The sequence below is a fragment of the Mustela lutreola genome, chromosome 1, assembly GCF_030435805.1.
Source record: "Mustela lutreola isolate mMusLut2 chromosome 1, mMusLut2.pri, whole genome shotgun sequence".
Lineage (NCBI taxonomy): Eukaryota > Metazoa > Chordata > Mammalia > Carnivora > Mustelidae > Mustela > Mustela lutreola.
The window spans coordinates 32,847,857-32,861,379 of record NC_081290.1 but is presented as its reverse complement, the minus strand read 5'-3'; the positions used below and the strand labels follow the sequence as shown (position 1 = coordinate 32,861,379).

Below are 13,523 nucleotides of genomic sequence, written 5' to 3'. Positions count from 1 at the left end.
CAGATTTGTAAAGTCACCACTTAACTCCCCGGGAGAAAAACCTTCCCCAGACGGCAGTGAGAGAACCGTGGCCGTCTGGAGTGGGATAAATTAGCGTTAATCCATTCAGTGAGGGTTCACCTATGATCTCCCACACCACGCAGTCACTTGAATCGCTAAGGATCTTTCTGACTACTTTACTCTGAAAATACCAGAAAAGATCAACTACTGCTGATTTTTTTTTTCTTTTTTAAGAGAGACCCTTAAATTTATCATTACTCAGTGACTTAATTCTCCAATATTTCTGGAGTACTTATCCTGTGGTGGGTAATGTGCTAGGCATTGACAGAATGGTAAACCAAAATATAGACATGCATCCCCACCCCCGCAGCTTTTGCTGAAGCAGACTACTCCCTTGGGAGTCCTACCTGTGTTCGGTCCAGGAGAAACAGGGAATGTTAGGGACCCTTTGGGTGTTTATCACTTATGAGTTACCGTCCCGAAAACTCCAAAGCGAAAATAAATGCTGTGTCTTAATCGTCATGATGTATTACACCGAGTTTTTTGGCATTTCTTTTTTTTCTTTTTCTTGAGATTACTATTTATCTCACTCGATACTTAGAACACATAAAGAACATGTGTATCTAAGTTGGAGAAAAATTATCAAACAGAGGAAAACAGAAGCAGCACTGCTCACCCACCCTTCACAAGGTGAACACTTACAGACAGACAGAAAGGCTCACGTGTCAGATCAGGCATGTCTTGTCATGTGTTTGCATCAACGTCATAGGTCTTAGCTTTGACTTCTTCCAAGCAACAGAAGCCCATGTTGCTGACACGGGCCTAAATGTCTATAGGGACTAAGGGAAGGGAATGTTTCCATGGAGGTTTCTGCAATGTTGTGAACAACGACAACCCACTTCTGGATCACTCTAGGGATCATGTGGGATCTGTCTCCCTGACTCCCTCTGACACCGCTTCGCCGGCACTGGTGCTCCCATTCTGTTACCTAACTCTTATGCTCGTCCGCGGCCTGCACCTCAGGCCTCCTGCCCTTCCACATGTGTCTGCGGACAGTTCCTCCTACACATCATACCTCTTTGAACAGGCTGATGAAGTTGCTTCCCTTGCCTGTGGAAGCGAATTCTCAAGCCTGGCCCGGTATTCCACAGTGGAGCTGAGACCTCCTTGCCAGGTTTAACCCCTCTGTCATTTCTTTACTGTTTCCTCGTAAATATTGTTCCATGATTAAAGAGGAATTAGGTAGCTTCGTCTATACGGTCACAGAGCAATTGTTACAGTAAGACTGAGAACAGCAAAGTGTAAAAGCATTATGGATAGTATGCTGTAGTTTATGTTCAATAATGAAGTATGTGCACACAGATACACACACGTATCGCTTAGATACAGCAGAGAAATCTCTGGAGGAACACTTGGAAACTGGAACCGGAGACTCTTCCTGGGGAGATAAACAGGGCAGCCTGGCTGTAAGGATGTAGGAATTCACTTTTTAACACTTGTATTTGTCCCTTTCTGTAACTTGAATTTTACCTTCTGTGCCCACATTTATTCAAAGAACACTTAAAAAAATCATAACCTTGTATTCAAGTTCAATGTTTCTCTTTTATGCCCCCAATATACCTTGACCTTGCATAAACTTTCTGCTTCAAGTACTCCTCCCTTACTCAACTACTCACCTCTAACTAAATGCTACTTCCTTTATAAACACTTCCTTAAGCTTCACAGTATTTTCAGAGCAAGATACATAACTAATTTACAGACTTGCTTCATACTATTACTTGTATGCATTTTACTTCCCTTATTATCTGTAAGCTTTTGAAGGGAAGGACTATCCCACTTACCATTTTTCACAGCGTTGTAACTTGAATAAACCAAAAATGAACAATAGGAAGGGTAAGGGACAGAGGCAGCAGTGAGCTCAAAGGGGCAGAATCTGCTGAGTGTTTCCTTAGTGGTCCAGTTCTCCAGCCAGCAGAGAACCACTGAATGCATTAACAAAAAGGAAAGTCTTCCAACCACAGGCTGGGATATGTGTGTGTGTGTGTGTGTTTAGGATTAACTCATGGTTCAAAAAATGTACTTATCAAAGGTGTGAACAACTTTCGATATCAAAATCGTGTGTTATACTTTAGGCTACGCCTTTCTCAAGGGTTTCACAAGAAAGGGAAAAGGATCACAAGGTTTGCTTTGAGGACAAATAATGAAGAGACCGTCATTCCAATTCAAAGGTCAGAAGCTGAATCACTTCTTACATGTAATTTCTGTTCTCCACCCGACTTCTGAACATTTGCCTCTTTACCCTCCCTTCTACGAACTTGGCTCTTCCACTTTACCCACATCCTTATTTACTTATTTATTAAGATTTTATTTATTTATTTGACAGACGGAGATCACAAATAGGCAGAGAGGCAGGCAGAGAGAAGGGGGGGAGCAGGCTCCCTGCTGAGCAGAGAGCCCGATGCAGGGCTCCATCCCAGAACCCCGGGGCCAAGACCCAGGCAGAAGGCAGAGGCTTTAACCCTCTGAGCCACCCAGGCGCCCCCGCCCCCCCGCATCCTTAATAACAGGTTCTTCTCTGCTCTGCTCTTTGCATCACCGGGACTATTTTAAACTGTTGTATGGTCACCTCCCCTGTTCTGTCTTCCACCTTAAGTTACAAACAGTCACCTTTATTTTAAAATTCTTACAGGTCATTTGACCTGCATTTTTTTTTTTTTTTTTTTTTTTTTGGCTTAACTTCTGTTTTACACTGCACACGTGGAAAATCTTTCCCTCTTCCCCAAATATAATTTCATGTGATCACAGCCATGAAAAAAGGACATCCTAGGAGTTTACATTTCAGCCCAGAAGGTAGGACATCAAAAAAAAAAAAAAAAGACTTTCCTGTAAGAAATGGTGAATTCATGCTGTTTGTTTGATAGGTTTCACAGATTTTTTTTAAAAAAAGAAACAAAATACATATTAAGCCTGGAAGCAAAAGCAGATATTAAATATTTAATATACAAAAATTCCCAGGTAGGGAGTGCCTGGGTGGCTCTGTCAGTTAAGCATCTGCCTTCTGCTCTGGTCATGATCTTGAAGTCCAGGAATGGAGCCCCGCATCAGGTTCCCTGCTCAGCAGGGGTCTGTTTCTCCCTCTCCCTCTGTTCTTCTCCAACCCCTCCACCCCCTGTGCTCTGTCTTAAATGAATAAATAAAATCTAAAAAAAAAAAAAAAAAAAAAAATTCCCAGGTAGATAAGAGCAAATTGCAGTCACTCAGTAACCTCCTGACATAAAGCTTTTGTAAAGCAGTTTTGTCTCACACCGTCAAGCAAATCATTTAGCAACTTGTTTTAGCTGTCACGGACACAAAGCTAGAATCTATTTACCTCAACGTGGCTCAGAAGAGCATACAGTATATACAGTACACAGTATACAGGTTCAGAACAGAACAGTATATGTTATGTTATAGAACAAGAGTGAGAAGTATATTTTAACCTAAGGAAGATCAACTATATCCATAGCTATTTGGATATAGAATAAAATTCTACAAGTTGACTAAGATATTAAACTATTTTTTTTTTTTAAAGATCGTTTTACTTACATCAAGAGAGCCTTCATTGATAACAATCATTCCCATGTTCTTCCTCAGAAGTTTGCAGGAGTGTCCTATATCCAAACAAAGAGTAGATTAATTGATGGCATTCATTTCTCTAGAGAGAAGTAGTGAAGATGTTAAAGTGATAATACTATAAAATCATCTAAATTTTATTTTTAATCTATTTTATTAGATAGAATTAAGGTTTGATCTATTTTATTAGGACTTGATGACAGTCTCCTGTCTCTAGGTTTGCAGGCAGTTAAAGAAATGGTCTTGCTTATTATAGGAGGGGCACAAGGGTAACATTCAGTGTGTTAAGGCTGTCTTGACAAACAAGTAGGGAAAGAGAATGTGCCGATGATTCTCAATATCCTGAAAACTAATAAATTTATAAGGAATGTCCTTCACGATGACCAACATGAGGAGCAAGACATGGGCTGATGGTTGTTTCTGGAGAAGGCACAGGAGGGTTGTCAGGCTATCTTTTGGACCAGCGATCCCACCACCATCTTCCTGCCCTCGGACTGTGGTCATGTCCTCTATGGTTCTGTCCTCTCTTGCTTTGCCGTACTTGCCACAGGGCAAAATCACCTGCTGGTTTAACCAAGTCAGCCTCCTCTGGGACCATCTGCATATAACTGAACATGGCTGGAGAGAAATGCAACTCCGCTGACTGGAGTTTAAAATAGGACCATCGCCTTTGAACTAATATCATCAATACTTAATCCTTTTGCAAGCTCATTTGAGACAGTGGTTTTCAATACCATCTACACACTGACCATTCTGGAACTCAGATCTCCCACTGGGAGCTCTTTCCTAAACTCCAGCCTCTCCCATTCCAGCACCTATGTAACTGCAGACACAGAGGTGCAAAACAGGCGTCTCAGACTCAACAGATCCAAAAACGAGACTCTTGGTCTCCTCCCAGAAAACCTGCTTCTCCTCATTCTGGTTAATGGCAATTCCATCCTTCAGGTGCCATGGCTAGAAATCCCAGGAGTCATGCTGGAATCCTTTCTCTCAAGCCCTACCTCTAACCCATTCGTCTAGCCTGTGGGCTCCATCTTTAAGACAGATACAAATGCCAACCATTTCTCACCACCTTCACTGTGGTCACCCAGGTCCAAGTCACCACCGTGCCTCACCTGGATTAAATACGAGAGCCTCTTCACTGGTCTCCCCGCTTTCACACCTGCTTCCCTTCCAGTCCATTCGCAGCCAGCCGAGTGGCCAGACTGATCATTTTCCCAGGAAAGTCAGTCCAGGTGTCTTTCCTCAGCTCAGAACCATCCATCTCACCCACAGTAAATGCAAAGCCCTTACAAGCTCCTAGGAGGCCTCGTCCAACCTGGGCTCTGGTATGCTGCTGGCCTTTTCTCCTACTCTCTCTCTTAGTCTGGAAAGAAGACAGCTTTCCCTTATCATCCAGACGAGAATCTCCCTCCTTCTCCTCTCAAATGAGGTTTTCTCTCAAATGTCACCATCTCAATGAGTTCTTCCTGACCTCCTGATTTAAAACTGAATACTTCGGGGACGCCTGGATGGCTCAGTGGGTTAAAGCCTCTGCCTTCAGCTCCGGTCATGATCTTGGAGGTCCTGGGATGGAGCCCCGCATCGGGCTCTCTGCTCAGCAGGGAGCCTGTTTCCCCCCCCCCCTCTCTCTGCCTGCCTTTCTGCCTACTTGTGATCTCCGTCTGTCAAATAAATAAAATCTTAAAAAAACAAAAACAAAAAACTGAATACTTCTGTGAGATGAACCATAACCATTTCGTATATGAATCTCACCTATTTTATTCTAAAAGAAAAGCCCCAAAGATCATGACCCAAGACTCTAAAAGTTAAATGTTCCCAGAAACCACCATCATGTTCTCCGTAGTCATAATGGCCACATGTCCTGAACTATTTTCAGGATGGCTTAATGTTCCTTGGCTATCACTCTTTGCTACCATATAGTCTCCCTCTACCTGCAGTCACATTTTTTTGTTCAGCGTGTTTGTCTTTTTCGGGTCTCCCAAACGCTAAAGCATTCTGTATTCTCATGCATCTTCTTTCCATTTGTCTCTAACACCAGTGATAATTTTTATAATCAAATTAACTATTTGTGTGGCTTTTAGATTTATACTTCTGCTAACTAGTGTCTTTTAAAAATTCTCCTCTCCTACTGGCAATTTACCATAGGTCTGTATTTTATATTTACAGAATGCTGTGATTGCTAAAAATTCTAAAAGGAGCATTAGCTACATGTTTCTTTCTTTCCTTTTTTTTTTTTTTTTAAAGATTTTATTTATTTATTTGACAGAGAGAGACACAATGATAGAGGGAACACAAGTAGGGGACGTAGGAGAGGGAGAAGCAGGCTTCCCGCAGAGCAGGGAACCCAACGCGGGGCTTGATTCCAGGACCCTGGGATCATGACCTGAGTGGCAGACACTTAAAGACTGAGCCACCCAGACACCCCAGCTAAATGTTTCTTAATGATTATTTGACAATGACTTTCTAAAAATGTGGTTTCATGCTATAAACACCTCTGAATGGTTTCAACTTTGGGTGAGTTTTGGATGTAACTCGTATCATGAATATCCAGAGGCTGAATCTACATCAGGGTTGCATTGTTCAGGCAACCTACTATTACTGAATGTGGGAGAAAATGAAAAGAGTGACGTTTTCTTACATATTACTGGTACTACAGGTCTCACACCAAATACTACTGTTCTTCTCAATGAGACATCTGTTATGGACTGAATTGTGCCCTCCCTGTTTTTACATGTTGGATCCTTAACCCATGATATTTGGAGACTGGGCCTTTAAGATTGTTAGAGTTAAATGAGGTCAGAAGACGGGTTCCTGATCCAATAGCTCTGGTGCCTCGTAAGAAAAGAGAGGGACACCAGGAGCACGCATCTACAGAGGGGAGGCTAGCTGAAGACACAGCAGGAAGGTGGCCACTGCAAGCCAGGAAGAGAAACTTCGGGAGAAACCAAACTGACTGACACTTGATCTTGAACCTCCAGCTTCCAGAAGTGTAAGAAAATAAAGTTCTGTTGTTTAATCCACACCAGCTGTGGTATTTTGTTACGGCAGTGTGAGTCACTTAGTAAAACCTCTTTGAGAAAAATGAATTAACGGCAGGATGAATGAAACCTGGCAACCTTCTTATTTCCCATTCCTAGAAATAACCTGTGGTCACATAAGCAAGTGCCAGTACACAGGTCTGCCGTAATCTCCATCTCCTCACGTTCACAGGCAACTGCAGAGATGTTATCTACATGTGTCAATTATGGGTGGAAGGGGGGTGCACGGGCAGTGAGACAATGGTGAGGGACGGTTATTTAGTGGTTGCAAGACCTAAGGTCTGGCTGGATACACAACCACAGCAAATGTAAAGGAGCACTGAGGCCGTAAGTATCTAGAGAAGCCCAGTAATATTATAAATATGGAAATCTTACAAAACCAAATCTTTCAGATTTTGAAATAGCTCAAACTTATCTTCTAAAATATGTCCAAGTGTGAAAAAAGCACCCCAGTGCCAAGCTTGGATGAGGGGACTTACCAATGTTAATGGCAGTTTCTTGCTTGTCCCCTGTAAGGATCCAGATTTTGATGTCTGCTTTCATGAGAGTTTCTATAGTTTCAGGCACTTGATCTTGTAATTTATCCTCAATGGCTGTAGCTCCAAGTAGTTGAAGATTCTAGGGAAAACGAGTAGAAAAAACTTTAAGAAAAAAAAACGGTTTGGATTAAGAATTGGAGTGTGCATATGTCTTTCAATCAGAGACTAAATGGTAATGCATAGACTTTGATGTAAATTTCAACTATCCCATTGAGTTTTCTCCTAAGGATCCCTGACTTTAATCCAGTACTTCGGCATGAAGCTAAAGAGACCTACGCTACCTTACTCCTCTCTAAGGTAGAGAACGAATTCTTACAAAAACACAACAAATCCAAAGGGACTTAAAGAGGAGCAGACAGCTACTGAAAGATAGCAACAACAAAAACCACGAAGATGACCCCAGCAAAGAAGCAATCCTGCTGACCTGTTTGAAAAAGAGTAAGAATAAATGCTTATTAAAAAAGAAAGAATGCTCAGATCGTTCAATTGTAGCTTGATGGTGTGTCAGAAAAGGTACACTTATCGTACAATTATAAACGCTGAGGGAGAGAGAAATAAATCAGGTGATCGCATCGGTGCCTGTAGGAAAGAACAGGCTGGTATTTTTCATGTTGCTCCCTATCTGTGTAGTGGACGGTCAGAGTCTTGCTAAAGATCGCTTGCGCACTACACGGTTTCTTTCATATAAGACTAGACACCACCGACACATTCTGCAGGAGGCTCTCATCGCTCCCCAAGAAGAAAATTTTTCTGCTCTCATCTTCCTAAAAGGAGGAAGAAAGAGAATAACTTTTTGGCTATTAGGGAAACCTGGCTCCCTACACAGATGCAGATGATCGTTCTTGGTCCTTGATACACAGGAATACACCGTGACAAGCTAAGCCACAATCAACGGATTCTTGGATTTTTCCCTGTAACCTAACCACCAACATGACCCACGCCAACATCTATCTTTCTTATCATGTTTTTCTCCCTTCTTGCCTTCACTTTTTATTTAAAACATCAGACAAGGACATGCAAGGGAAATCAAGTGTTAAGGAGTGTCCAGATTGGTAATAACAAAGAAGGCATTCCATTTCCTCTCTTCCTTCGAACACTGAGTTCTCCTTACTATTTACTGAAATGTACGTCTAAAATAAGCCGTAATTTTAGGCATGGAAAATAAATTAAAATAGATGCAAACACACATGAATAAGTGCGAGAGAGTTTATGAATGTATCAGTTAGGAATGCTTTCGACTATGACAGAAAATATCTAACTAACAATAGCTTAAATAAAGATTTGGTTTTCCTTTTGTAAGTAGCATTGGGACAGGCAGTCCCTAGCACTAGATTCACTCTGCACATCTCTCTCAACCTCTCAAGGGGGTGCCACAGCTGTAATTACCACTGCCACGCTCCAAGACAAGAGGAAGGGGGTAACGTCAACTGTACCCACCTGCTATTTGAAAACAAAAGTGTTCCTAAAAGTCCTTAGCAGATTTCCAATTATGGCCATATTTGGTTATTTAGATTGACATGGCCATCCTTAACTATTAGTCCTCAGCTTTTCCAGCCTCGATAGTGGGATGGCAAGACAGAAGAGGGATGGGAATGGTGTTAAATCGGCCAGTCAACAGCCTTTACCACAGTGCTTGCATGTGGGCATGCATATGCATGGGTGCTTATGCACACGTGTGTTTATATGTGCACGTATGTTTATGGATACACACGACATGTCCTCTGTTACTTTGCTGGAGATACTTGGCTCATCCTGCAAGGCCAAACTTAAAAGTTACTGGTTCTTTGAAGCTTTGCTAAAAGAAATTTTCCCTCTCCAATGCTCTGACAGAACTTTGCTCATCTTTACACATCTTAATGTATCATATTCAGATGAACTGTTTAACCTGACAGTTTTGCTCAAGAGTAGGGACCATGTCTCGTTCATCTTCATGTAACGACTCCACAACACTGACAGTCAGTATTCAGTGTTTAAATTAGTGAAAGGGAGGGAATGACCAAAAAAAAAATCAACAGAACTCCTAAAGCCAAATGTTATAAAGCATTGCTGCAATCGAGACCATATTCTTTTCAATGTATTCCAGATAAGTTATATAGCAATTAGGTTCACTTGATGCATAACTTCTTAGTTTATAATACATAAGACAGGAAGGCAAATTGCCTTCTTGAAGGAGATAGTATTTTATTATCTTTAATGGGAAGCAGATTTGAAATCTATCGTAACCTGATGAATAATTATCATCAAGAAGTTCAAGAATGAAAAGGAAGAGCAGTTCAGCAACAACTATGCCAACATCACAATTGCTGTACTTTAATGTTGAGACAAGGATTCTACCCCCATTCTTTAAGCAACTTTTGGGGCTTCTGTAGCTAAATCATCCTGGCCGCCATCCCAGGGAAGATCAGAATATAGCTGTGTTCAAATATCAAATATTCCACAGAAAACATGATAAGATGTTTTAATGGTCACGGGCATAGTTCAGTAACACAAGCTCTCAAAATTTTCCAACCTAAAAATCTTTTTCGCGATGTCTCACAAAACCCTGAGGTAAGTCGACAACGGGAGAGTCAAGAGGGGAACACCTTCATCAGAAATACATATTTGTGGGGGCGCCTGGGTGGCTCAGTGGGATAAGCCTCTGCCTTCGGCTCAGGTCATGATCTCAGGGTCCTGGGACCGAGCCCCGCATTGGGCTCTCTGCTCAGCGGGGAGCCTGCTTCCTCCTCTCTCTCTGCCTGCCTCTCTGCCTACTTGTGATCTCTCTCTCTCTCTCTCTGTCAAATAAATAAAATAAAATAAAATAAAGAAAAAAGAAATACATATTTGTGTATCTTGTAGCTCTGAGGGGAGAAATGAGCTCAGGAAGAATACAGATATACATGCTCATGCACAAATCTAATAAAAATAAACTGACTGCATGGGGGACATCACACTGAAGCCATATTTGAAGGAAGGGTTTCATTTTGCCCAGGTAAAAAGGAAACGTTTTTCAAACCAGGTAAAAATAATATAAAGGATTAAAGAGCTGTTGGGCCAACGATGTGTATGTGGAGAAAGTCAACAAGCAGGCTAACTTGGGGCGTGTTGGGTCACTACGACAAGAGGAGTTTCTAAAAAGGGTGATGAAACAGTTCTGACTACCTAGCAAAATTGCAGTGGGTCTGTTTTGAAGACTACAAAGGAAAAACTGTTCTCAAGCCTGTTTATCTTCCTTTTATCTTAAGAACTCCTCTGTACAGCACTTACTAATTTTAGTGGAAGGCTCTGCAGCCTCCTTTTCTTTGGCCCTGGTGTCATTTATTGTGAGATTAAGATCTCTAGTGATAGGCTGTTCTGCCCCTGGAAATTAATATCTTTAGCTACGTAATGACCACTAGAAAAAAAATGTGAACTTTGCGTGCTTTTCCTGATCATAACACAGGAGTGTTTAAGCCGTAATCAATTTCATCCCAAACATGTATTACCTTACACAGATGGCCAGTAATGGGCACTATGGGAATTACATATTCAGCAAGTGTTGAAACGTGATAAAATTCCCATGGCATTTATGGAATTAAAAAAAAAAAAACCAACAAAACCTCAAACACTAATTTTACTTTCAAAATGTTCATTTTGAAATGTTTCAAAAAGTTTCAAAGTTTCAAAAAGTTATAAAGGTTTCAGGTTGCTGACTCTTCAATATAATGTAGATTTAATTATCACTAAAAAATCATGAAATAATATTTATTCGCCTAGTAAAGCCTTCAAGAATCTTATGTTCTCTCTCAGATGTTCATAATGTATTCAGAATTTTAAAAAAGTCATATAAATGTAAAATTTATACCCTAGCAAAGATAAAAGGCTTCGTGCAGCATATTTAAAAAACTGTATGATAAAATGTATTACGATAGACTTAGAAATTATGTTTTTCCAAGCACATGTATATTTTGCTAAATAAGAGAACCTCAAAATGACTTATTTCCATACTAGCAAGTGTTTGGTTGTACTTAGATTGTTTTGTTATTTTTAAAAAGCCTGCGACAATGTTCCTAAACGATCAGAAGCATAATAATCAAACTCATATCAATTTGGGTTTCAGATTACAACACGGGCTATTTGGCAGATGTTTTTTTAAAGACAAATAAAGAAAGAACATTGGTAAGCCAAGTTTTCCTACTGGAGTAAATATGAGCAACATTTGGTAACCTCTATTTCAATATGAAATAAGACTGTGACCAGGAAGACGAACAAATAGTTCCCTACTAAAGAAAATGTATCAGACTCTGCCAAGTGTTTTACATTTATTAATTCAGCTAATAACTTTGAGGAGGTTGGGTAAATTATCCAAAGCCAAAGAAAGGTATAGCTGAGCTATGGTGTTAAGAACAAAATCTCAGGAATCCACAAATACCCAAAGGCAGCAAATGAGAAGTAAAACATTAAATGTAAGTTAGAATTTTATTCAAATCATTATAAGTTTTTAAATATTTGTTTCTGTTCTTTAGTTTCTCTGAATCGGTTTCAGACTTGGTCCTGAGCCACTCCTGCCGATTGTACCTACTTCCTCATTTCTTTCTTTTTTCTTACTTTCTTTCTTTCTTTCTTTTTTTTAAAAGATTTTTATTTACTTATTATTATTTTTTTATTTACTTATTTGACATACAGAAATCACAAGTAGGCAGAGAGGCAGACAAAGAGAGAGGGGGGGAAGCAGGCTCCCTGCTTAGCAGAGAGCCCAATGCAGGGCTTGATCCCAGGACCCTGGGATCATGGCCTGAGCCGAAGGCAGAGGCTTTAACTCACTGAGCCACCCAGGCACCCCTCCTACTTCCCCATTTCTACCTGTGGGCTCCAGAATCACATTTTGGGACTGGTTCCTCTCCGCACATGCAGGCCTGCACTTACTCAACTCACAGAGCCATTCCAAGCAGGTAGTTCTGGGCAAGGTGGTGGGATCCAACCCTGAGTTCCTTCCTCTGGACCATTTATATTTTAGAACCTACCAGGAGACATTCTTCTTTGGATTCCCCCTAGCTTTCTGATCGTACCTCCGTTCCTTTCACTGGTGTCTGTTTCTCCTAGACCCCGGCTGCCTGGCTGGCATCAAGCCCCAAGGAAGTAGCCATGGGACCAGGACCTTAGAGTGGTGGTTGTCAGAGTCACCAGAAGGGCTGATGACACAGAGATCAGTAGGCCCCAAACCCAGAATTTCTCCTTAAGTAGGTCTGAGGTGAGACCCAGAGACATGCAATGGTAAGAGTGCAACGGGCCTGAGCCCTGAGCTCTAACAACTGCTTCGGCAGAGCAAGGCTCACAAAATGTTCCTGTAAAGGGACAGATAGTAAATACTTTAGGGTCTGAGGACTAAGCATTCTCTGTTGCAACGACTCGATCTGACGTGGCATGAAAACAGCCAAAGGCTAAGTGTAAACAAGTGGTTGTAGCTGTGTGCCAATAAAACTTTATTTACAGAACCAAGCAATGGGTGGATTTGCCCATTGTGCCTGAGTGTGCAGCACCCCCTCTGCAGAATACACGACCGACTGCTCTGGATATTTCCTTGTGCAATTCCTACCCTTCTTCCTTAAGCATGGCCTCAGAATCCTCTGGACCCAGTACTCTCTCCTCGCAATCCCAAACTACAGACAAAATTTCTTAACTGTCTGACAGGGCTACCATCAGAGAAAAACAGTGTTCTCCCCAGATAATAATAATACCCTATGCTACACATGATCTTGAAAGCAAACAAAACATTTTTTTGTGGGTACAAGAGAGACTCACAGGGGAGAGATCTCACTCTCTCTTTTTCAAGAGAACTCTTCTTTACTCTGGGTGGCTCAAAGATCCAGTCCAACACGAGTTAACACTCGATTTTAAATCTTAAATGAAGAATTAAGACTTGGCCAAGGTGGGGAAGGATGGGCCAAGGAATTCCGAACCGAAGAAATCCCATGTGTGGAGACATAAGTATGCAGAAGCATATTGTGCCTGAGAAGTTGCTATTTGGACAATATGGAAATAATACATGAAACGAGGTGTGGCCGTGATTTAAATGATGCTAATCTGGCAGGACTGTTCTTTTTTCTTTTTTTTTTTTTTCTTTTTTTTTTTAATTTTTTTATTTTTTATAAACATATATTTTTATCCCCAGGGGTACAGGTCTGTGAATCACCAGGTTTACACACTTCACAGCACTCACCAAATCACATGCCCTCCCCAATGTCCATAATCCCAACCCCTTCTCCCAAACCCCCTCCCCCCGGCAACCCTCAGTTTGTTTTGTGAGATTAAGAGTCACTTATGGTTTGTCTCCCTCCCAATCCCATCTTGTTTCATTTATTCTTCTTCTACC

The 13,523-nt window shown here is 41.2% G+C and overlaps 1 protein-coding gene across 4 annotated transcripts in view; it reads right to left on the bottom strand.

Annotated features, from left to right (window-relative positions):
- ATP8A1 (ATPase phospholipid transporting 8A1) overlaps window positions 1–13,523 on the bottom strand; it is a 241,269-nt gene that overhangs the window by 88,332 nt on the left and 139,414 nt on the right. For all 4 annotated transcript variants that reach the window (XM_059162405.1, XM_059162398.1, XM_059162414.1 and 1 more), the window contains 2 exons: window positions 7,133–7,271; window positions 3,586–3,650 (listed from right to left, as the gene is read on the bottom strand). In XM_059162405.1, the coding sequence (XP_059018388.1) occupies window positions 3,586–3,650; window positions 7,133–7,271 (204 nt within the window). The remainder of the gene's footprint in view (window positions 1–3,585; window positions 3,651–7,132; window positions 7,272–13,523) is intronic.